Here is a 25,225-nt window from a genome sequence, read left to right on the forward strand (position 1 = left end):
TTATCGTGGGGTGGGACGTATCACTAAAGCAACAAATATTTCTTTAGGCTATTTGGGAGCAGCAGAACAAGCGTTTCACCATAGTATTGACATATGATCACTTTTCAGAGCAAATATTTGTCTTCTTACACATTCAGCAGACGTGGAGCAAAATTTGCATTCAAGTCACGTTTCTGGCCACCTGATGGATGTTGGTCTGATTCTCACTCTTTTTTTTTGTTAGCTAGTTGCTAACATTGCTGTTTGGTGCAAGTAGCTTACAGTTAGTTAGCTGTATTGATATGAGACTATAAATTGTCTTAGATTTTGGATATCATGATATGTCATTAGTGTTGACTTTCCCTGGTTTTAAACGCTGCATTAAAGTTAAGTGATGTCATTTTTTTCTGAACCTGTTCTACTTGTTCTAATACTTGCCTTTACCAACTTAGTCATCACATCCACAGCACTGATGATTATTTATCAAAAATCTCAGTGTTAATATTTCATGAAAGCACCAGTAGTTCTCCCAACAATATTGTTGCAATGTTGTTGCATTTATGAAGTGAGCCTGAACCAAAACAGTTAAGTTGTGAGCTATAATACTAAAACAAGCAGAAAGATACTAAAAAAAACTCAGTATAGCTGAGCTCAGGTGAGAATTCTCTATGGTATTTTTACTCCATGTGACCCCTTTCACAATACACAGTCATTTGATCCTTCTTCACATTAAAATATTGATTAGTTATTAATTATTGACAGCAGCTGTCTCCTGGTTTCATTGGCACTTAAAATAAAAGATCATCAAGATAAAAGATTCCCTCAGAAAAGAAATTATTTATTTTTAGGTCTTTATGATCTCTTCTGCACCCTAACTCTTTTGGCTTTTCAATGATTTCTAATTTGAATGCTATAAAATTCTTTCTCCTTAAAAATTACCCTTCACCCAGTGATTTCCTCGGAGCTGAGAAGTCCAATACAGCTCCAGGTAGTCAACATGCTCAGATGGTTTAAAGGGCAATTCCTTTGCAAATGTCGCACCGAAAAACAGGCATCTTACACAGTTCTTAGTGTTTAATTGAGTGAACAACAGGATGAATTAAAGCCAGGGAGGGGTGGAGTGAACATGATCGTCTGAACACTGTCCAACCTGTGTAGTGGTATAATAAATCCATCAGAAGATAACAGGCCACAGAAGAGATAAAGACTTGGGGAAAATATAGACCCTGGTGAGTGGAACTTTGGAACATTTTTCCAGCCCTTTGAAAGTGAACCTCCGCCAATTTACTCTTGAACTCTGCATCATTGTTATCATAATAGTTATGACTACTGCCAAGTCACCTATGGTTTTGTTTTCAAGCTGACAGGTATTAGGTAACTGCTCAACAGAACCACCCACAATGTTTTTTTTTCACCACCCCACATCCTCTGCTCCTCTTAACTGCCTTCAGGCTCCTCTGATGTGTTACAAGGTCCACAGAACAGAGAACGCTGTGGCTCGCGCTGCCACAAATGCTAATGGACTGTAATTACCAAATACATTAGTCCCGAGTGTGGCCCACACATATTCAAAACAAGGGGAGGGGGGTGCTGAGGGATCTGCTGGGTGTCAACAGCTCGCTGATTCACTAGCAAAAGAGACTCTGGCCCTGAGCTGACTCACAGTGGCTGAAGACTGTTCAATCAACGGGACTGCGTGTTCAAAAACACACTGGTACATGATAATACAATGCTTAAGGGTGCACGGACAACTTCTTCGGGCTACTATCATCCATGTGAGCCAGAACCCCTGACTATAACATCAAAGATGACCTGAGAGAGCCTGGCAGAAGGCAAGACTTTGAATTCAGAGAAGCAGAGATGTAATTCACAAGTGAGAACATCAAAGGTGACCTGAGAGAGCCGTGCTGACGGCAAGGCTTTCAATTTGAAAAGGCAGAGGTGTCAGAAGTCATCAGTGATTATTATGCAAAAACAAAAAAGGAGTTTAAGTCTTACCATGGCGGTGTGGTTGAGGAGCTGCTCGTCAGTGGTCATGGCTAACAGGTACTCCTGGAGGATGCCCTGTGCCTGGAAAACACATCAAAGGCTGGTGAGAAGGGTGTCTTCTGCCATGTTTCCAAAAGCAGCAGATAACCTCACAGGCCAGATAACTGTCATGAATAAAAGGAAGCTGCCCGAGACAGACTACTCTAAGAGGTTACATAAGGGATGAATTGAGTTATAAATGAGGCCTGGTTCCCTGTTCGCTCTTCATCTCCATCTTAGCATCAAATTGGACTGAGGAATGTTGGACGAGCCATTCAAAATTATAAACAAACTGAGGAGCGCTTCCACTAAAGCTCTACGGGAGAGAAATACCTCGGGTTACATAAGCACACAGAGTTGGGGAACACAGATAAGACTACACAGCGGCTAAATGGGCTGAAACTGGCCAAATGGAGTTTTGTTTTTTACAGCGCTGGAGACACAGTCCAGAGCCACTCGCTGTCATTCATCTCACAGCACCCCGACTGTTTATGCTGGGGAACATCCTAGGACCATTTGTACAGTCAGTGGTGCGTGACATACCCTTTTGATTCCTAAATATAACTTTCACTTCCTGCAGTGGAGAGTTCAGTGAATCTCAGTGGAACTGACTGTGAGCGGCACCGGCCACTGAAGCTCTAAAAATGAGCCGGTTCAAGGCTCAGACCTAATATGGCCACAGAGGACTCCATGATATGGCCAGCCACACTTTAGCTTCCCATGATTTTACACAAGAGTCAACATGTAGCTGTTGAAGTTGTATGTCATCACTGCTGTTAAGCTCAAGTGTCAACACGACACGCGGGCCACCGACCCCAGTCCGCACTAATCCTTACTTTTTAGGAGGGTGGTGCCAGATGGCGAGGTGTGTTGGATGTAGAGCACTGATCCTTACAGCTGATGAAGGTTTTCTAATATTTATGTGACCTTTCCCAGTGTTAAAGTCTAGGCCACGTAAACTGAGACGACCAAATCCAGAGTGTATCGACACCATGACAAGACCAAAACTTTGAGGGGTTGAGACTCAGTCAAGACAAAGACTAAGGCAGGCCAAGACAAGACCAAGACCAGTGCGATCCCACACTCACATGACACACTTAGGATAAAATGTGAAACATGCAAACCACAGACTCGCCTCAAATTAATCTGAAAGATCCACAACCCATAAAAACACCCACAGAAAACTTGATTCTCCTAATTCACCTCTTTTATTGCCATATATGAAGTTTTCTGGGTGACTCTTCTCTTTCAAATCAAACTATCATGATGCGCTGAATGTATCAAACAATTATTCAATACAGAGATATTTAGGGACGGGTCAATGTCAGATTTTATCCTGGATCGCGATGGCAAACACTCAGGATAAGTTGATCAAGGTAAATTTCCATTATTGGGATAATCATGAATCAGAATAATCGTTAATATCCTTATATGAGTGACTTGAAAAATCTGTCAACTAAAACGCCAAAAGATTTGTCTTATTTTTTATACAATAAAAATATTTGTTTCAACAAAATAAAGTCATTCCAGTATGTTTGAGTGGCATATTGCAATGATTATTGAGATAATATCTATTATCGTAAACCGCAATTATTTTGGCCAGGATAATCGTGACATGAAATTTTCATATTGTCCCATGCCTAGTGTTATCTCTGCAGCTGTGGTCTTGACTGTTCTAGAAATAAAATCTAGAGTCCTCTCTTTCTGAGACCGAGACAAGTCCGAGTAAAAATGTGTTCAAATTCCAAGACAAGATCTTTAATAAGTTGTCTTGAGACCAGTCTCAAGTACAAGATCAGACTTGAGTACAACAACACTAACTTTTCCCCTTTGTATTAGCCTCAGAACAGTCGTGCCTTGTTATAAAATCCTCTGTGAGCAAATGCAGATGTGAAATTGTCCAGGAACAGTGAAACAGCAACATATCCAGTTTCACTTAAATCTAATCTAGATGGTGCACAGTCGAGTTGTCGCCTGTGTACAATCACACTCACTGGTTTATTCAGGGTCAAGTGACAGCCACTTTTTGAAATTTCTTGTAATACAACATCCTGAACCAACACCTACAACCACTCACTGTCAAGGCTTCCACAAGAGGTAGCAGGTGCATGTTTTTTTAATGACCGGTGAGGTATCTCATTCTTTTATCTGGAGAACGCTGAAAAAACATAGATGAGGGAACTGAATGGGTCAACAGATCTTTTTCGAAACCTTCCCAGTGAGTGCATGCTTTACCATCAACAAATGCATCCATGCACTTCTTATTTAGCTCCGTTAAAGCCTTCATCTCATACTACTTTAAGCTGTGGATGAGGAGCTGGATGTTAAGAACCACTGCAGCACACATTTGTGTTGTGTCGATAAAAGAGTGGCCATGCTCTGTGATGATGCTCAGCTGGATGGAGGTGCCACACACTAACATGTGTCTATCATTGCTAACACAACATTGGAGAACCCAGAAGGGCATCCCAGGCAAAACTGCTAAGTACTACTACTGCCCCCTGGTGTTTGTCGACAGGCACTGCCCCACCTGGGCGTCTCACATGAAGTAACATTCAGTCGGTGCAGATGGGAGCACAGAATCCATCGTGAATGACATGTCGACTGATGTAATGTTATTGTCAGATCAGCAGCCTTCGGCCTTACCGACCAGAGCTGAAGGGAACAGGAGAGGTGGTGCTTTTCTGGGACTGTCTGGTTCAATTGCATCTACAGATGGGAAACTCCTGGCTGACGGCATGCTCATAATCCTTGAGGCTTCTCTTAATCAATAATTCAAGACAACTGAGAGAGAGAGGAAGAGAGAGGGAGCCCATACGCATCACAAAATGGATAGCATCTCTTCCTCTCCCCAGCAGTCTGCAGGGAGCCAGTGTGGCACTGTGCTGTCTGGCAGATGGCAGGGCCGGGCTTTGGCCCTGAGCCCGGCGGAGAACAGGTGGGTGGAGGAAAAACACGCTCATCATCTCACAGAGGGACCAATATAGACAGAGGGAGGCGAGGAAAGACCGAGGTAAAGAATAAAATGTTAATTTAGTTAATTCTAATCATCATTTCATTCAAATGGCCTCAAACTGAATATGTTATGAAACCAAAGAAGAAGGTTAACTAACTGGTTTCCACACAATCAGCCTTGTTGAATCTATTCTCTAGTTAACCTGCAAAGTCAATAACACTGTAATCACAGCAAAAACAACCAACACAATTAAACAAACACCTCAAACGCCACACCTCCAGCTTTAACAACAACACCTATACAATCCTAGATGTGGCATATGAATGTGTGTGTGTGTGCGTGCGTGCGTGCATCACTCACAATGGCGCGGGCCTCTGCGATGAAGAACAGTTCAGTCAGGGCTCTGTGAAGAGGCAGCAGCACAGTGATACTGGTGGGATCCTGGCTCAGGCTGTTTTCCATGGACATAAAGAGCTGCCACAGAGGTCGCAGCAGAGTCAGCTCACAGGCTCTGGAGTGCAAACAAATCAATAGTTAGACGAACACACACACAACCACAACTACACACACAGAGGCAGAACAGGACCATAAAGAGTTAGATTCGGAGGAAAACAAAGCTGTGGCTGAAAAACAACCAGTGAGAGCCACTTCAGCTTCATGCATTTATCATGACTCAATAATGCATTTTGTAACCTCCAACAGCCATAAATGGATTGTTCAAAATGATGTGGGGATAGATAGAGCTTTCATGTGACTAGATGGGCCCAAACAAAGAGAAGATGATTGTTTGTTGGATGTTCTTAATGCTGAATATTTTATTGACAACAAATCACTACATCTATATGAATGAAGTAGTTTTCTAACTGGAGGTCCCCAGCAAAAGGAGGAATAGAGTATTTTAACTTTTATCACATTTTTGGAAAGATGGCACAACAAGGAAAAAATAAGGGTTGGCCTTTATTGATTGATTGTCATTTATAGCTATCAAAGTTTGATCTTTGAGTGACTGATTTTTGTCTTCAAACCTAAAACTAAAGTACTTAGACGGGATTCCTCAAGACAAAATCCTCACTTACTGAAGGTCTGTGGTCTAATGTGAATCTCACATTAAACAGTGCTCAAAAACTACCAACAATTTTTCCCATAGACAACATTCCATGGCTCACAGCTGAAGCACTTCTACAGCTTAGATCAGCATGAAACTCACCCGGTTAAAGCATCACCATAAAAGATTAGGAACTGCCTGAGAAAATATCTGGTTCTTTGATAAAAAGTGAAAGGTACAAGCTTGTGTACCTAAAAACTTTGAGGTGAAATCCCAAGGAGCATTTTGGCAAGAAATAACTGAGTTTCAAATTATGTGTTACATACTGCTAACGGCAGGTGGAAGGTAAAGATAACAGTGTTGAAAAAACCAAAAGCAAAATCTGCAGCTTAAATAATTCATTTTTAAATCCTGGTTCAACTGTAGGTGAAGTCTGCAACTCTTGTGCTGTCTTTAGCTCTCATCCGACTGCTCTGATTTTGCCGGGGCTCACGGCTATCATAGTGTTTGGATGCTGTGAAACATCTAAGTGAAGTAACAGTAAGCAAAACACATTTTTGAGTGGAGGGGAACTATAGGAAACCTTAATGCCAAGAAATCAGCTTAACAATGTATTACCTGCCTGTGTGAGCACTACCTTGCCATAAAATGTGTGACGTTGTCGCTGCTCGAGTCAGTCTGCACATATGCAAATACATAAACACATCCTTTGCCTCATTTCCGTGGTAGTGACATGAGGGATTCATGAAGGCTTTTATGCAAACTGTGTGTGGTACTATACTGCACCTCAAGGGGAAATACACCGAGGTAAAAATGTGCTCTGGGGCCACTTACTCAAATTAGCATTCCTTAGGCCTTTAAGCCCAAGTTATGTTTGTGCATCTTACTGTGGATGTCAATACATGACAGCAGAAGCCTCTAGTGCCAGGAGAAATTAGTTTTTAGATAGAAATGTTAAAGAAGGCTGAACTCTTACGTCTGAGACGGACACTGAAGCAGGCGGAGCAACAAGTGAATGGCTTTGAGTCGCTGGTTCCCAGTCTGTCGACAGGCCACGCCCACCTGCCACTCCCAGATGTCAGCCAATGGCAGGTGACCGAGCACTTGGTCATCTGCTAACATTTGCTTCAGTATCTCGAAACCTGATGAGAGAGCAAAGGGGAGAAAAGGTGACAACCTGACCAACCTGAGGATTTATTTTGAGGTTAATATACATGTTACTGAGTAGCCTGCAGAGTTGCTCTCTACCAAAGGAAGCAGAAATGTAAAATGAGTGTCTATTTGTTCTAATGTGAAGTACCTGTCTGGAATCGTCCTCTGTGGCCTCCTGTGACTGTGAACTTGTAGCCCCACTCTGTGTTGCTCATGTCTGACATAAATCTGTAGTACAGGGTATCACCTGAAAGAAACCCACAAACAAGACATGTCGATAATCATGATTCAAACATAATAGTGCATAGAAATGCACACATGTAGATAAACAGAGCAGAAAAGGAGTGAATGACTTTTTAAAATATTTCTCACCTGGAATCTCAAAATCGGACCATCTCTGAGGAGAGCCACTAAAGTTGTGGACGTCTTGGAGGAAATCACTGCTGCTGGACATGATGAGCTCATCACAGCCTTCCTCTGTGTAGCAGCGCGAGTCGAATTTTACTGACAGGTAGATGGCCCCTGGAATGTGCACCTTGTCCTGACGAGAGGAAAAGATGGACAAAATAGAGTCTTGTTGTCTCAAACAGGATTGAAAAAGCATACATTGTGTATAGGCTACTTTTCAAATAAGGATCTGTACTAATAGTTACTAATTCTGCAACTAACGATTATTTTAATTGTAATTTAATCTGACAATTATTGTATTATATAATTTATCAGTTTTTTGGCCTATAAATGGCAATCAGTGTTTCCCAAGATTATGTCCTCAAATGTCCTGTTTTGTCCCCAACCCAAAGATATTCAGTTAACTGCCACAGAAGCCAACCAATCAATCGATTATTAGAATAGTTGGTAATTTAACTTAATAGTTGGCCAGTTCAAAGGTTAAAACAGAGAAGTTGGCAGAGAGTGCAACAAGTGAGAAATTAATTAACTTCTTAAAAACAGTTATTGATGCCAAAAAGAGAAGGCAGAAAAGAAAGTTGACCCACCTCAAAGTTGGTGTTGTTGTCATATGGGTGTTTGGACTCTCTGACCTGAACGGCCATACCTGGCTCCTCCATGAACTGACAAGCAGTGAGAGACAGACTGCACAGCATACTCTGGCTGCAGCCCTTCAGCACCCTCTGGAGAATCTGATCAGTAATGGATTGAAGACAGTCACATTAATCCATGAAACACCCATAATGTATCATATGCAAACTCCATCTCCTCCACCTCCCTTCTGCCCACCTTCTCCCAGAGCGGCTTCTCCTCCAGCTGCATTAACATGTCCAGGATGTAGGCCATGTGCGAGGCACCGTTCAGCTCCAGCGCCTCCTCGCTCAGCGCCGCCTCTGCGGGCCAGTCGGCCAGCAGTGAGGCCAGCACGTGGCGGGCGTACAGCGTTGCGATGGCCTGGTTGACCTTCACCAGGTATTGACGAACGGCCCGATTGCTGCGCACATCCAGCTCCTTGTGCAGGAGAGCTGAACTTTTGGTGCGCCTCTGTTTGGCATAACTGAGCTGCAAGTCGCTCTCTGAATTTGTGATGAGCTTCTGCGCCACTACGTTGATCTCCTCAGTGGCCTTTTCACAGTGACTGGGTTTAGACTGGGGGAGGACGGGGATGACAGTGACATATCAGATTATTGACATTTGAAAAACACCAATTCAAACTTTTTCTCAAAGCATCTTATCTCTTCTTGTGATAGTTTGCAATGTTTATACTGCTAATGTGCCAAAAAGCCATTTCTAAGTGCTTGTTGACATCTCAAACTCACCACGCATGACACTACAATCATATCAGTGTCCACAGCCTTGGTGTTCCTCTCCTCAGAGCGAGGCCGCCTGGTAGGCTGCCACTTCTGAGCCAGCGTACGGATTGTCTCATCTGTTTTGATCTCCTCTCCATCAAATCTGAAAATAACACAGAGGAGAGAGGCACTGTTAAATTGTAAATAAGTCCTTCTCCATGGTGGATAACAGAAGTGGGAGCCAGTCACTGTCTTACAAGTCACAAGTAAGTATGAAGTCTTTGCACTCAAGCCCTAAGTCAAGTAACAAGTCAAGACTGACAAGTCCCAATTTCCTTAACTTTGACTTTTGAGTCCTAAACAAGTCATGATGCTCTCTTCACAAAACAAAATGCCATTTCAACAACAGAGCCTCGACTTACTGTTCTTTGTACAACTTCAAATATCAAACAAAGATGGAAGCTGTTGCGTCTCTCTCTGTAATTTCATCCTGCATGTGTTGCATATTGCAATTCTCTCTTTTTTTTTAAACACCATGTTTTTTGTGGTGGCTCAAGTCATGAGTCATTGGTGTTAAAGTCCATGTTGAATTGCATGTCTTTTGTGACTTTGTCAAGTCTGAAGTTGTTAAATACGTTGTGACTCAAGTTCGACTCGAGTCTAAGTCATGTGACTCCAGTCTACACCTCTGGTGATAATATAAAGAAAGCAAAGTGTAAAGAAGTTCTCTGTATGGAAGTTGATGCTGACCTCTTCTGCACCTCCAGGAAGAAAGAGTCTGTTCTCTTCATCTGCAGCTCATACATTGCTCGCAGGATGGGCAGAGGGGCGTTTAAGGCATCGTGGGTGATCTGCATTGAGAAAAAGGCACTTTAGACTTTAACATCACAATATATTTTGCTGCATGTATTATAAATAGATTCCCTGATCACCTGGAAGCAAATCTTTGTCTCCTCGTCGAGACCCTCCAAGGGGTCCGCCTTGTTGACGTCGATGTCGTCAGTGCAACAGCTGGAGTGGTCAGAGTCGTGCTCCTTGTCCTGCTCTCTTTGGTCACGCTCTGGGTCCTGGGCCATGGAATGGATCTCCCTCTTGGAGGAGTACAGCATGATGGAGAGAATCTCGAGATCGCGCAGCAGCCACAGTTTGCTGAAGCCTGTCCCTTTGCTGCACTTCCTCACCAGCAGCTGGGTCAGTCCTGACTGCTGGATGTCCTGCTGAGCTTGCGCTACTCCATGTTTCTGCATGAGAGGGAAAAACAGAATGAGAAACTACTATACCCTCTAAGCCAGTTATTTCTGGCCTATTTCCAGATATCCTAACCGCCTCTCAAATGGACATTCCGAGGTTATGGCAGGTACCTTCAGTGTGTTGTAAAGGCCTTTAAGTGCCAAGGAGAGAACCCAGGATGCCTCCACAGCGTCAGGAGAGCCATTGTCCTGGCAGGTCTGCAGCAGGTGGCTGATGATGGAGGTGAAATTGCTCAGGTAGCGGCTGAGCAGGGTCTTTGGGTGGCCCTGGCTCTCTGACTGCCCCGGGAGACCGGCTGTAGTGGAATCCTGAGACTGGATGAGTTGGTAGTCCTTCACTGGAAAGAAGAGAAAGCACATAGAGGGTTAACTCCATGTTTGTATCTCGACAGAGGCAAAGCCGTTAGGGGCGCTGCGACTGCACTAACCTGTTTTCCTCTTGCGTGTTTTGACATCCACCACCGCAGCATGGTTCTTTTCTGTGAAGTGTTTGAGCAAGATCATGTTGTGCTGTTCGTTGGCGTTGTCGATAAACACTGTCTGGGTGCCCACACACAGCACCTGACAGACAAGCAGAGGAGTCACGACTCAGCTTATAGAGTCAGGGAGCACAGTGTACAGTCCTATACAGCGGGAGGTGTTCTACCTACCTCAGGGAATCCCACCAGCACCAGCAGTGTGAAGAGGTTGGTGCGTTTGAGGGTTTGTGGCAGCTGCTGAATACAATGGTCAGTGAAGGCAGCGATGACTGTGCTCCACTCGGGGCAGGCATTCAGACTGTGTAGGATGTCCGCCACTGTGCACGCCCAATCCAGACCAATACGACTGGGAAATAAGTAAAAGAAAAGACAATTCACATCTCAAATAATATATAACAGCTAATGGATGATAAGGATTCAATTTTAAGTATAGTATACTTTGTCTCCTATTTTTGGCTAAAATTAATGTTAGAATATAGATCTATAAACTACAACAATAATACATTTCTCAGGTATCATCACTTTACCTGTCTAAACAGACGGCCCCCAGGCTGAAAAGCAGCTGGGTGGTCTTCCAGCCCTGGGTGTCTGTACCGACTGCCTCTCCTTGTGACAGCAACTCAAATTTGTCTGCCAGGGCCTCCGTGACGGCAGTGTCGGCCTCCATTGGAGGGATTCGGAGCAGCAGCTGACCCAGCAGACCCAGGGTGAGGTGGAAGGTCTCGTTGAGAGAGCCAGCATTGGAAATGACTGCCCTGAAAAGCTGGGGCAGGATGGAGCTCAGACTGGGCAGAGACAGGGTGTTGCCCTGAGGATACAAGAAAGACGATTACAATGTTATGAGTGGATATTTGAAAAACATGTCAATATTGAGCTTATTAAACATTTCAAGAACAGGAGTGCACATTGGTTATAAAATAATTTATTGTTTTAACTTAGATTTTGGTATATTGTCAAATGTGTACACTGAAGATTGAAACTACTTTCACATCAGTCCATGAAATATAAATCTACAGCTAACAGCCGGACAGCTTAGTTTATTATAGAGACCAGAAACGGCTATCATGGCTCTGACAAAAGGTTTAAAAGTGTAAAAGGGACATGTGATGGTTTATTTGGTGGTTATGTGTGGGTCTTTTTGCTGGCCAGGAGCAGTTATTTCTGTGAGTCTCTGCTGGTTACCCAACAACCTCAAGGCAACGGTAAGACTATAAAAAAAGAAAAAAGAACTATTCTGGTGCTTAACCCCCAATAAAACATTTTTCTATGGATCAAACAAAGGAGACTTAAGTCTGAGCTATGCTAAGTTGCTGCTAGCCGTCCTTAATATTTAATACACAAACATTACCAAACAGCTCCCAAAAAGAAAGCAAATAAGCATAATAAGCATTTCCAAAATGTCAAACAATTCCATCAACAATAAATAGAATCTCAACCCTTAAACTGGTCTTTTGTTTTACGTACTGGTTTGACTGGTGGCAGCATGGCTGCCAGTAGACCCAGGATCCTCTCTCTGGAGCACTCTGAAAACACATGCTCCTGAAGAGGGACCTGGGGCAGCCTCTCATCCGTCTCCTTGACGACGTCAGGTTCTGGAGAGTTGACTGCTCCTGGTCCAGACTCGGAAGCTGAGAATGGTAACAAACATAAAAGGTTGACAGCTAAGGGATAGACTTAACCACAAGTGAACAAAATCAGAGCTGTCATCAGATTAGTGGAGGTCATGTTAGTGCTTACGTCGGGCCACAGGAGAGAGGGGGTCCTCACTGGACACAGAAGGCGTCTGGCTGAGGCTGGGCGAGTCCAGGGTGTCTTGGGAGACCAGCTTCCTTTTCTCCCCCTCGCCAGTGCTTGGGGGGGATGACACCTCTGGAGGAGCAGAGGGAGGAGAGCCCACCTCCTTTACCTTTTTCTCCTTACCTGATGGTTTATTCTGGAGGTGAGAGGATAACAACAATTCAGTAGGTTCACAGAGGTATTTTATAAATAGTCTATTACCTATATAACAGACATAATGGACACATGTATGCATCTCTAGCTATTTCTGTATATCAGGTAACCCACTCCCAGGACTTCTGTTCCTCACCTTGTCCTTGGGAGAGGACGGAGAGCAGATTGCTGCAGTGCTGCCGGGGATGGAGGAGGTGTCAGTGGCTGTGCTGAGCTCCTGAGAGGACTCTGGAGAGACTGGACACAGCTCACTATCAGAACCCGAGTCATTGGACGACAGCAGAGCGAGCAGGGCTGAGGAGCGTAGACCTAAGTGGATGATGGCATCGCAAAGGTTTGTGACCAAAGGACAAAACATAAAAATACAACTTAGGAGAATCTGAGATACCAAGTGACACATGGATGAACAATGACGCAACCTACCTTTGCCCGTCTGCCCCTTGAGCAAGCAGTCAGTGATGAGCTGGGAGCAGCACGTCTGCAGGGCGGAGGCCTGGTTCAATGTGTTACTGCTCAAAGCCTCTCCATCCATCTGCTTCTCACTGCTCAGCTCTGACGTGTGGAGGGCCAAAGCAGCAAACAACAGCCAGGAGTAGTTGTGGATGTAGGGCTGGATCAAGCGGTGACGGTCGCTTATTCGTATGGTCACCATGGGGTACACTGTGATCCGATGGGTGGGCAGGTGACTAGAGATGGGAACGTTAAAAAATCATTTAAAAATACAAAAAAGTAAGTGGGTTTCAAAAGCATAAGATTACACTCAAAATATGTCACCTGTCGGGATACTTCTTTGCATGGTAACAACCGAAGCACAGGTCAAAGTCTTCACACACGTTGCAGTTGATCCTGCTGCCCACAATGAGCCCCTGGCAGTGGTCACAGGCGTATTCCATGTTCACCATCTCATGGTCGTCCTCATGGCCCTCAGGCTTTGCACCACCTGGTTAAAAACAAACACATTCACATTTAGGTTTGCTCTGATCAGACATACGATGTGTCAACAGGTGCGACTGTGTGAGTAGTGTAGTGGAGTCTATGAGCTCACTGAGGAAGCAGGTCTTGCAGAGGTCCATATCCATGCACTGTAGACATCTGTAGCGGTGCCAAGGTGCCATCCTCTCACAGCCATCACAGGAGATCACAACATTGAGCAGGTCACAGTAACGTGCGATGAACATGTGCATCTGTGGATTAAACCAGGTCACGTAAACTAAACAGTATTAATATTGATCATTTGCTGACTCCTCTAAATTAGCACTCGATCATCTACGTCAAAAAACATTTATTTACCTACAGCTTGTTAAACTTCATCAGACACAAACACTTCAAATCAGAGGAGCTTTTGGGGGGGTGATACTTTTGTGTGATGTGTCGCTTACACACTTCACTACGATAGCTAATACCATACACGGTCTCACAGAGCCCCTAGTGTGGCTGTAGACTCTCTTGTTATTACCTTATTGACAGATGTTAGACATCGCTGTTGATATTACACCAACACCACCTTCCACAACGAAACTGCTCTTTTCAGACACGATTGTCGCCATCCAAATCACATAGGATCTTGTCTTTTTACCATGAACATTGAACTTAGGCTGTGCTCTGCCGAGGCATTCAGTGAATGAAGGTATGAGAGCCAGAATGCTCCCTCTCTTTCACTATCAGTATCTGCTCCTGCATCTAATATTCCTATTTTGATCTCAAATGGTCACCGCAAACATCACATGTCTAATTCCTGTACAGATTATAGAGCTAAAAATGTCATTATTGTTAAGTTAAGTTGCATTCTGCCATTAAGCCCTATGGTGACTCAGAGCAAAATATTTTCAACTCACATGATTTTAAATGCAGAAAGGGCTTAGGTTTGATACATTCAAATATCAGAAGTCTGTGTAATCAATCTAAATTAGATTAATTGAAAATTCTCATATCACAGACTGATCCCGATATCTTGGCTCTGACAGAAACCTAGATCAAGCAGAGCCTTCATGATTCAGGTTTCTCTGCTTAACTATAACCTGTACAGAATAGGCAGAGTTGGAAGAGGGGACGGTGTGGCTGTTTATATGAAATCAGGTTTATCTGTCATTGTTTTAAATGCTGTCACTATACCTCATTCCTTTGAATTTATTATTTAAATTTGAAATTAATATATTGTTATGAAAATGAACTTGCTCAGTACCGTAACTCAGAAATGCTGGTTCTAGGTGATTTTAACCTAAACTGGTTAACAAACGATTCAAACCGTCTAAAAGAGATATGTGACAATCTCAATCTGGCACAGGTGATCGATCAGTCGACCAGACCTAAAGGACCTGAAGGATCCCTCAAAGTCAGCATGGATAGATCTGATTCTGTGTAATAGGAGGGAGAAAATGACTGCCTCTGCAGTTTTTGCACTTGGTCTAAGTGACCACTGTCCTGTAGCCTGCATTAGAAGTGCTGGATGGGCAAAATCAACATCATTTTATCAAAAGTAATTTAAAACATTTTAATGAACAGGCTTTTTTAATCGACATTGCTAACAGTAATATCTTCAGGCATAGTTTATTTAAACTTGATAAAGTTATACCTATAGGTCAGTTTAAGACTTCAAACTACTCAGCATTTGAATGTAACCGTTTTTAACTACGTGCTGTCCTGTATGTTTGTCTGCCATTTATCTTTCATGCACCTCAGTTTTATGTGTTTTGTCATGTTCGTTTGCAGTTTCTTATCATTTTCAAGCACTTTTTTCCATTTTATTTGTATTCTGTCATATTGCTTCTCATCTGTTATCATTTTTATGTACCCGTTCTGTTTATTTGCTCTGTTATTATGTTCGTTGTTTCTGTTTCTTATCACATTTTTGCACCTATTCTGTTTTTTATTTGTGCTCTCGACATCATTGAAAATGAGGGCTTGCCCTCAGTGATTTTTCAAGGTTTAAATGAGGAATTTAATCAAGGTTGAATGAATGAATCTTTTCTAAATGGCAGATTTCAACTTGTCTTTTGATGCATTACCAGCAGGACTATATCTGCTCTATTCTTGGGATGCACAGGAAAGTAACAGAGAGCAGAAAAGCACTTGGGGCAGTAGGGTCAAGCTCTAAGTGCTATTTCTTTCCCCAGACAGCTCAGACACCAGACAATTTTCCTCGTTTGCTAATGATTGTTCTTTTATGTCCTTTATGCACTGCAGTGTACCTTTCTCCTGTCCTCCATGGAGTCTTCTTCATCGATTTTGTCGTACCACTTCTCAAACATCCCGTCCATACACTCATCCATCCATTCCTGGTTCTTCTTATAGTCTGCGATTTCATCCTCCTCTGTCCATTGACTGAAGATAAATTAAACCACAAAACTAATCATTACTGCAAATTTAATATGCTGGGACACTGTTTAAATTATGTAAGATTTGAAATAGACTAATTAAGCACAGAGCAGTTTGGACCCTTGCTTTGTAAAAAAAGTTAATAAAAGCTGTGTCTTTTGCTAGCCTTAGGTTATCAATAGGAAATGAATTTTATTTCTACTGAGCTCGGCCTTTATTTCAGGGATGAGTCTGATCCTACCTGATGGCAATGTCATGAACGCTGATGTTCTCCTGGGCCATACTGAGCAGGAGGTCAGGGAGCTTGATATTCAGGAAGAGCGGAAGGTCATGTACCTCCCAGTTCATGTCCAGAAGGTGCAACAGGCAGGTCTGCACACATGACAGGGCTGGTAGCAGGGCTCTGGAGAGCAGATATAAGGTTCAGATTATTACACCACTGCACACACACACTTTAAATTACACTAATCACTGCTGCAAGCACTTCTTAATTTCAGTGAGTCTAGTTATGTGTGAACATGGTGTGTTACATTAATAAGAACTTACTTCTCATTGAGGTTGCTGAAGCCTTGTACTGCTTCCACCAGCATGAGCACCAGCTGATGGTAGGAACGCCTCACCTCCTCTCCTAGCTTCTGCCCACTGTCTGACAACTGAGAGAAATAACTGAAAAAGACAAAGACAAAGAGAATTCTGAGTGAGTCTTTCACGAGCCACGAATTGATGAGGTTAACCACTTTGTGAAACACATGATTGTGTCAAAGATAATATTACTACATAGGCTCAGGAACACTTCCTAAATTGGTAAGCACAGACCTTTTGCAAATGATTGCAGTTTGTTCTGGTTTCTGTTTTACAGTGTCCGTGTTTTTGATATAGTGCGTCTCCACGACCCACAGGTGGTCACTGGAGTGGGTCCCCAATAATTTTTTTTTTTTTTATTTATGGCAAAATATTAAACCAGTGTTTGATGTTATATGGTTCTAATCATGGTTATTTGTTTGATGAAAATGTATCTGAAAATTAAACAAACAAAATCCCAAATCTGAAAACAAAACACTGGCACATCCACAGCTGCTCCCTGAAAGTTGATGAGCCAGTCAGTCAGAGACTGATTGTGTCAGTCAGAGTACATTACAAAAACTGGGTAAAACATAGAACCTTAAAAAATTGCTCAGGAGTAACATCTCAATGAGGAATTATATATAAAGGGAGAAATAAATATACTTTTATATTAGCTGCCGGACACATAAAAAAAAAAAAAAATCCAACTGGCTGAAATCTGTGTGTCAGGCATTGGTCTTGTTGCAGCAGAAAGCATGTCGCCATGATTTAGACAATGCACACATCACGCTGATGGTGGGAAACAGTGACCAGCAGATGTGTTCTGTGTTGACAGTGAGTTTCCTTTTAAAATCATTACAATACAGATTTTTTTGTTCACAACGTAGCATTATTAGGGAAAATATGGTGCAACACATGGACAGTGAGTTCACTGTGTTTCAATATGTCCGAGACACAGGACAAGCACCTGGCAACATCAGTGCAGTGTCCCAACTTTTTGGGAATCTGGGTTGTACGACAGATAAAATTCACTGCTGTTAGACTTGAATGAAAACATTTTCTCCAGTTGTACCTGGTGAAGTCTTTCTGGCACGCGAGCAGCTCTTGTAGAAACAGGATGCAGGGAGCTTGGAAGAGGTGTGGCTTTCCCAAGGAACGTAAACATTGCTGAACCATCTCCAGGACCTTACACACACTCACAGCCTGGGCTTTGCTCAGGGAAAGGGTCTGCAGAATGCTACAGGAGGGGGGATAATTGGATTATTTTACATTGTGTGATAAAATAAACAAATTAAAAATGCAAAATAGAAGACTGTGGGTCAGTCACCTTGCTGTTGTGAGAGCCTGGTCCCTTATAAAATTCAGGATGTGTTTGAGTATTGGGTAGCGATCCTTGACAGAGGGAGTCATGCGGGGCTCTTCTATAGATCGACAGGACAGGAGGCGTAAGCGTGCCCGACTGAACGGTGCTTTGCGGGGGAAGGCGGAGGGCGAGGCTGGTTCCCCTGACTGGGAGGAGAGGCTCTCTGTGGAGCCTCTGTGGCCTGGCCTGCTGTGCACACATGAAGAGGAGTTTTGAGCTTGAGCACTAGAGGGCTGGTTCTGTCCTGCTTTGGCGTCACCTCCCTCCTCAGCCCCCGCAGACTGAGGTACCGGAGATGAGCTGGGCTGGAAGTCCCCTTCAGAGATCGAACTTGAGCGGAGGAGTGGAGCACTACTGCCCTCTGCAGCTTTTGAAGAATCATTGTCCTGACAGGGTACTCCACAAGGGGTAAATCTGAAGAGCAAGAGGCTCTTCTCAATGCACATATCAGCTGGAAAGACAGAAACAAAGTCAGCAATAAATAGAAAGAGATAAAGACCTGATGATGGGATTACATTTTACATTAGCTTGAGTCCTTACCTAATGTATCCATGGTAACCTCATCCTGTCCCCCATCCTTCTCGCCAGGAACGTTCATTTTGCCAACAAGGTATCTCTGCTTCATCTCCAGCTGACAGGAATAAAGACAGCATCAGCATAATAGTTATATAACATGATCATATATAAACACTGCAGCAGACAATCAAAAAAGACATGAATCCTGACAGCAACACTCACCATCCATGTTCTGATGTTGTCTGCCAGAGAATACACCTGCACAAATTCTTCACTTAGACAAGACTTGCAGTCCTGATTCACTACTCGCACAAAGAGAAAACAGAGAGGACCGAGTGAATAAATCATGCAGAATTAACTTGATAAAACACATCAAGAAGAAACATAGTAAATAGAACATCTTTTAATTATAGCCAAACCTTACCGTAGGTCTTCAGGGCATTGTTGAGGGCTGGTGTGTGGTATACCATGGCTGCCCAAATGGCATTCACAGCTTGATCGGTCTTTGGCCCAGCGGCAATCTCGTTCCTCATTGGCTGTTTCCTGCAGGACTGCATGAGGGTCCTCATCAGCTCTGTTCTACTGTCCGCCGGCTCCTGAGAAGGGTTCCAACGGGCGAAGTCCTCCAGGAAGCTCGTTAACTCGTCAACAGTCCATGCATTTGTCTACAACATGGGGAAACACCATAGTATTAAAACAGTACCAAGCTCCTGAGGTCAATCAACACTGGAATAATATAAAGCTGAGAATGGAACTGGATGAAACGGATTCAACCATACCTGGTCAGATGGTCTTTTAGGCCGATTTGTCTCCTTTGTTTCACACAACCCGTGTCGCAGAATGGGTTTCCATAAAGGAGAGGACTGAACATGGGACATTTTCCCTTGTGGAAGCTCCTTGACAGTGCGTATCTCTGGAATAGAAGGTAAAACACAAATATCAGCATTTCAATCTCTCATCAAAGGTCTGAAAAATGTTCCATTATGATAAAATTCTGAAGAAAATTTTTCTTAACCCCAATTAAATTTGACCTACAAGATCTATCCATGTATGCCTCAAACGTACAAGCTCAGAAAGATTTTAACTATCGCCCAACACAGTCACAAAGAATCACTTTAGATCACAGCTTCATTTGATAAAGGTTTCATAAATCAGTCTCACCATGGGGGGATTTCAAGGCGAGGGTTCTGGAAGCAAGACGACCCATCAGGCGAGCCACCAGCAGCTGCAGGTCTGACATCCAAGAAATAGTGATATCTGGGAGGCCCAGAGCTGTCACAGTGAACTTATAACCCCACTCATTATTACTGCTGTCAGAGTGGAAGAGGAACTGGAGCTGAGGGCCAGCGTCAAATGTCACCTTCTGTAGGAGCCAAGAGAAGCAACAGAGATGTGTCAAGGAATTCAGAAACAACAGTGTTGCATATGTAGACTGCTTGAATGGGTTCTCATATCTTACCTTTGGCCACTTCTCAGTTCCAACCTTCATATCATAGCGGACCTTCCCGCCTCTAGAATCTGTGAATTCTAGGTAGTCGTATCTGTGAATATCAAGACCACAGAGAACTGGTTCAAAAAATTCTCACAAGGGATAAAAAAAACCATCTGAATATTTAGTATTTTACAACAGTCACCTCTTCTCTGTCTCACAGCGTTCGTCAAACTCCACCTCAAACGAGGTAGCACCCGGGCAGGCATAGATGGTGGTCTCATGGCGGCTGTTCTCATAGTTGTGAGGAGACTCCATGTTCCAGGTCCTCAGCACCACTGGCTGCTGGGGCTGGTGCCAGCTCTCCTGATCCACCTAACAGCCGCATGGTATACAATCAATCTTTGTTACACTCATGGTGGAATTTATCTACGTACATGTATTCAAGTACTGTTCCCTGAGCACAAATTCAAGCTATTTAATTTTTACTCAAGGATTTCCATTTTATGCTGCTTTTTACTTCTACTCCACCAGGGCTACATTTACCTGACTGCTGTAGTTACTGGTTACTTTACATGTATTAGCATATATTTTTTAGTTAAGCACTGTTTTTGAGTTAACTACACAACAGTGGATAAGATAGTTCATTTTCAATAGTTCATAGCACCGAGTCAATAACATAACATGTATTAGTATAAAACTCACATTGGCCATTTGTACAAGTACTTTTACTTTCAATACATTTAGCTAATATTTCCATAGTTTTACTTCAGTGACATTTTCAAGGAAGACTATTTTTATATTTAAGTTTATAGTAAGTACTTTAGTGTTCCTCAGTGCTGTCTCTCCATATACATTTTCTTCGTTTTCCTCTCGGTTGTTGCCATGATTCACTATAAAGGACCGTTGATCAGCAGGTTCATTTCCATGCATTAACATTCATAAGGCATTTTGCATTGAGTAGTTATGTTGAATGTGGGTGTGTAGATGGTGGCTGTGAGGCTGATCTACATGCAGACAATTCCAAGTTAATTTGGGATTTATACATGTAAACTGCGCACTGGCAGGCATCTGCAAGGTTTTATAATTAGAATATGTTTTGGCAAATGTTAATTTCCTCATTTGTACATGTACAAACAATTAGTGTGGATTCCCCACAGAGTTTTATCAGACTCATACAGTGGATTCAGAGGCTGTATACATTCTGGAATGATAGGCTATGTGATCAGAGTGGACTGACCTTGGAAAAGATGTCTCCAGTATCACTGGACAGGCTTTTGAGAAGCTCGACCAGAGAGGAGAAGCTCTTCAGCAGCACACTGTGAGGGATGTCCAGTGAGCACAGCTCCAGGAGCAAAATCATCTGCCAGGAACATGAAAAACATCACAGTCATTCAACTGTAGAAGTGTGCAAGAAGGCAGCTCAAAATCAGGAGATAAGAGTGTATTACCATTTGTCTGAAGACTGTGGCCAGGATAGAGCTGCCTAGTTTTTCTGTAATTTCAGCACCTGTGTGCCTCTCCAGCAGGGAACCGAGAGTAGCTTTGATACTTCCCAGGAACTGATCCACATCTGTTGAAATAAACCATTACGTCATCCTGAAATCACATCCTCTTGACCACTCTAGGATCAATTCTCCACACTGTCGGTGTCAAGATACAACTAATTAACTTTTTTCCTTTTGATTGGTTGGACTATCACATTTAACTGACCAGTACCAGCTGCGTGCTCTAATACACACAGAATCTAACCCTGAAAATAGGAAGCTGTAATAAGTTAATTTGCGTCATGCAAGTTTGTCACTGTATCTCACATTTCAGCAGGATGTCTCGGGCCAGGTCCATAGCGACACTGGTGGAGGCTCCGCCTTTGAGCTGCAGGTAGCACCAGGAGATCAGACTACCCTGCAGAGCCCAGAACAGGGACAGCAATACTGTCCTACTGGCTCCACCACTTCCATCCACCATCATAACCTCACACTGAGAGAAGGGATACAGTTGAACAGAGAGGAACATCAGAAAAGCTGATAGATTCATGTGATTTTATGTCAAGACATGAGGATGAGGAGGGCTGTTGAGAAATTTTAAATAACATGAACATGAATCAGTTGAGACATTGAGTGTGTGACAGGGGTCTCACCTCTCTTGTTGCCACCAGCAGCAGCGTCTCCATGACTGACAGTATGGGGCTGATGTCAAAGTCTGAGGGCGCTCCTTTAGGTGGGAGCAGGAGAAGGCCACTTGGATCCTGGTCACTGTGTGGAGCAAACACAGCTGTTGCTGATCCACTTGGATCTGAATGTATATCAGTATATGTGTTTGTTTATCTAATGCTTACCTGAAGTAGTTGCAAAGTGACTCAAACGTCACCTTCACTGACTCTGGCTGATCCTCTTCTGTAATATTCTTCTGCAAAAAGTCGTATTGTTATATTATATATCATCATTATTTTTATTCATTTGTTATTATTTTTTAATTTTTTTAAACTCACCATCATGTGGAAGAGTTTGTCCCGCCTGACGTGTTTATCAGGGAAGAAAACAGCTGCTCCGTTAAGAATGGCTCTGACTGCTTCTTTATGCAAAACTTTTTCCACTACTGTCTCACCCTCTGGACTGTCCACAACTGAAACACAAACGTCACAAATATTACTGCTATATATATTTTCACACATTCTTCTGAATCAATCATGACAAGGAATCTCTGATCTTCACTACTCTCAGCTGTATGAGAGCTGACAGAGTCTTACTGTGGCAGAGGTGAGTGTAGAGCTCCAAGACAGCCGTAACAGAGGCAGACGGAGGCTCAGCACTGCTGGATGTGGACGGACAAGGCGCTGCAGTGGCCCCGTCATCTGAGCCCCGGGGCTCCAGTGGGTTGGGCAGCATGGGGAAACAGTTCTGCATCAACTGGAGCAGCAAAACTCTGCTCTTCAACACCTCCTCTCCCTCACTGAGACAAAGACATGTACCAAAGAGCCACATCAAGCCAAATGGTAATTATTGCTATAATGACTGTGGTGAGCATGTAGATACAAAAAACAGCAACAGTGCAACTACTCACATCTGCCTGAGTTTATTGTAGAAGGTCCAGAAGAGGTTCAGGTTGAGACCACTGAAGTCCAGAAGATATTTCTGCTTGAAGTGAGAGGCATCCTGCAGAGATGGAGAGAAAATTAACCGTCTAACAGTCTTCAACAACAACAACAAAAACACAGGAGATATAAATATATAAATATGAAGCACCCCTTCACCCTCAACAGTTGACAATTAAAGGAGATGTTGTAATGTCACCTAATGGCCACAAGTGGGCAGACTGACGCACCATAAATTAATTATGTTATGTTTAATTAAAAATTATGTTTAACCTCATCGACTTCATTGATTTTTGAAAATATAAGCTTATCCTGGATTTGATGCCAGCAACACGTTTGTTGGGACAGGGACAACAAAAGACTGGGAAAGTTGTGGAATGCTCCAAAAACACCTGTTTAGAACATTCCACAGGTAAACAGGTTCATAGGTAACAGGTGATAGTATCATGATTGAGTATCAAAAGGGTATCCTCAAAAGACTCAGTCGTTTGCCACCAACACTTTGTGAAACACAAATTGTTTAACATTTAGTGAAACTGTTGTCAGTAAACGCAGTTTGTTTGCAAATGACTGCATTCTGTTTTCGTTTACGTTTTACACAGCATCGTCGACTCTGTGAAGAGATTGTTAAGTGCCCTTCAGACAAATTTTTGACATTGGGTGATTAAAAAAAACCCATTTGACTTGACTAATTACCATGTCTCGTGTGAGCTGCTGTATGAAGAATAGTGTCTTGTTAAGTAGACAGAGGCCAGGCACAGCATCACGGTCAAAGTTCTCTGCCTCTGGACTGAGGTCGTCCAGGTCTGCGAGCCTCTCAGCCCCGGGGCACAGGTAGCCACTGAAGCTGAGGGACTGCACTCCGAGGCGCTCAGCAACCCAGTCCTGCCTGGTGCAGAGGAACTTCACCATCATGAACTGGAAGACAAGGACACATAAAACATCATTTCTGTTTGACAACAGTGTTCAGGAATAACTGATTGAGGGGTCATATGAAATGTGTCTTAACTGGATGCAGAATGTACCTTTGCAACGCGACACTGCTGCAGCTTGATCTCCGCATCGTTCCAATCGTTCTCCAGCTCAAACCAGCCAATCGGCTCGTCCTCTGACTGTGCCGGAATCCTTACACTGCAGGTCAGGTGACAGCATGGTGTGTCAGCCATTCATGTAAACCATTAAGGCAGACCCCAACACTGCTGAGGGGCTCCATAACTCAGGCAAAATAACCATACTGAGTTTGTATTATCTTATTAGATAGGATTGAAGTGTTCTTATTTACTAATAATATCAGGCTTTTCAAGTTGTAAACACAAAAGCACACTTAAATGTCTCTAATAATAATATTGACACGGCTATAAATGGATCCTTACTTGTCTTGTACAAACTCTTTGTAGTCCTTGTAGTCCCACGTGTCATACTTCTTGAACCTCTTGAAATGTTTCTCTGCATCAAAAGGATCTTCGTCCTTGTATGCAAACACCAAGCCGCATTTTGCTCCGATGGCTCCTTTTCGCACCTTAACCACACACCAGACAGTAAGTGTCATGTACAGTCATGCTCTGTCACTGTCTGCGTTACCAAACTTCTCAAGGAAATGGTGAAATCGAATGGGATGCTCACTTTGATCGTCATCTGAGTGACCTGGAAGTTACTCTGGTCCTCTGTGGACAGGATCACACTGGCTCTCTTCTTGCCACTTTCTGTGAGAAAACCTTTGGAGAACAAACGCATCCAGTTTCACTTGAGAGCATGTTCAAAGTTAAGCTTGAGTATGAACTTAATGTTATTGATCATTGATGAGTCAGTCGTACCGTCTCCAGTGGAGGATTCTGTGAGCATGTTCTCTGGTCCTGATTTCTCCTCTTTACTCTTCACATCACAGGCCTGCAGGTGCAACTGGAGAGGCCTCCCTGTAATGAGACGTAAATCACTGTAAATGCATTTTCTATGACACCACAGTTAATCATTTGATAATTTTCCATTTGGGTTCTAATTTCATTCCTAAAATGAGAGGCAGCAAACAGAATTAGCAATTTTCCATTGCACAGTCCACTAATGCATCTCCTCCTTGTAGGCCAAGCACTTTCTCTCCTAAGACTATGGTTTCAAATGTCCTTGTCTGAATGAGAGTAAAGAAGGGCTGGAAGCGTTACCGTTGCGATTAAGCAGTCGCAGCCTGACGGAGGCCATCGACACGATGAGGGATGAGGCCTTGTACTCTGCCTCTAAATGATCGCTGATGCAGGACAGGGCCTGGAGCACCTTTGCCACACTGCCTCTGGCCAGGGCAAAGGCCAGGAGGGTCAGTTCTGCATCAGGACTCACACAGCAGCTACACAGGAGCAAAGACACAAACGTGTTAG

At 43.2% G+C, this 25,225-nt stretch overlaps 1 protein-coding gene across 1 annotated transcript in view; it reads right to left on the reverse strand.

Moving 5' to 3' along the window:
- The window catches only part of zzef1 (zinc finger, ZZ-type with EF hand domain 1), a 35,714-nt gene that overhangs the window by 4,071 nt on the left and 6,418 nt on the right, over positions 1-25,225 (reverse strand). Inside the window, exons 8-53 of the mRNA XM_073479117.1 lie at positions 25,016-25,194; positions 24,674-24,772; positions 24,483-24,574; positions 24,233-24,378; positions 23,885-23,990; positions 23,556-23,777; positions 22,829-22,920; positions 22,515-22,717; positions 22,257-22,390; positions 22,104-22,174; positions 21,906-22,020; positions 21,580-21,745; positions 21,217-21,338; positions 21,006-21,128; positions 19,971-20,140; positions 19,796-19,877; positions 19,498-19,699; positions 19,116-19,249; positions 18,761-19,001; positions 18,559-18,638; positions 18,361-18,451; positions 17,785-18,271; positions 17,530-17,694; positions 16,440-16,559; positions 16,135-16,296; positions 15,767-15,899; positions 13,624-13,762; positions 13,353-13,518; positions 13,002-13,264; positions 12,715-12,887; positions 12,366-12,561; positions 12,093-12,256; positions 11,156-11,436; positions 10,800-10,974; positions 10,578-10,710; positions 10,261-10,487; positions 9,832-10,140; positions 9,650-9,750; positions 8,927-9,062; positions 8,397-8,756; positions 8,156-8,299; positions 7,533-7,701; positions 7,309-7,407; positions 6,985-7,150; positions 5,324-5,474; positions 1,978-2,049 (exon numbers count right to left, since the gene is read on the reverse strand). Of these exons, the coding sequence (XP_073335218.1) occupies positions 1,978-2,049; positions 5,324-5,474; positions 6,985-7,150; positions 7,309-7,407; positions 7,533-7,701; positions 8,156-8,299; positions 8,397-8,756; positions 8,927-9,062; positions 9,650-9,750; positions 9,832-10,140; positions 10,261-10,487; positions 10,578-10,710; positions 10,800-10,974; positions 11,156-11,436; positions 12,093-12,256; positions 12,366-12,561; positions 12,715-12,887; positions 13,002-13,264; positions 13,353-13,518; positions 13,624-13,762; positions 15,767-15,899; positions 16,135-16,296; positions 16,440-16,559; positions 17,530-17,694; positions 17,785-18,271; positions 18,361-18,451; positions 18,559-18,638; positions 18,761-19,001; positions 19,116-19,249; positions 19,498-19,699; positions 19,796-19,877; positions 19,971-20,140; positions 21,006-21,128; positions 21,217-21,338; positions 21,580-21,745; positions 21,906-22,020; positions 22,104-22,174; positions 22,257-22,390; positions 22,515-22,717; positions 22,829-22,920; positions 23,556-23,777; positions 23,885-23,990; positions 24,233-24,378; positions 24,483-24,574; positions 24,674-24,772; positions 25,016-25,194 (7,561 nt within the window). The remainder of the gene's footprint in view (positions 1-1,977; positions 2,050-5,323; positions 5,475-6,984; positions 7,151-7,308; positions 7,408-7,532; positions 7,702-8,155; positions 8,300-8,396; positions 8,757-8,926; positions 9,063-9,649; positions 9,751-9,831; positions 10,141-10,260; positions 10,488-10,577; positions 10,711-10,799; positions 10,975-11,155; positions 11,437-12,092; positions 12,257-12,365; positions 12,562-12,714; positions 12,888-13,001; positions 13,265-13,352; positions 13,519-13,623; positions 13,763-15,766; positions 15,900-16,134; positions 16,297-16,439; positions 16,560-17,529; positions 17,695-17,784; positions 18,272-18,360; positions 18,452-18,558; positions 18,639-18,760; positions 19,002-19,115; positions 19,250-19,497; positions 19,700-19,795; positions 19,878-19,970; positions 20,141-21,005; positions 21,129-21,216; positions 21,339-21,579; positions 21,746-21,905; positions 22,021-22,103; positions 22,175-22,256; positions 22,391-22,514; positions 22,718-22,828; positions 22,921-23,555; positions 23,778-23,884; positions 23,991-24,232; positions 24,379-24,482; positions 24,575-24,673; positions 24,773-25,015; positions 25,195-25,225) is intronic.

The sequence above is a fragment of the Pagrus major genome, chromosome 13 (assembly GCF_040436345.1).
Source record: "Pagrus major chromosome 13, Pma_NU_1.0".
Taxonomy (NCBI): domain Eukaryota; kingdom Metazoa; phylum Chordata; class Actinopteri; order Spariformes; family Sparidae; genus Pagrus; species Pagrus major.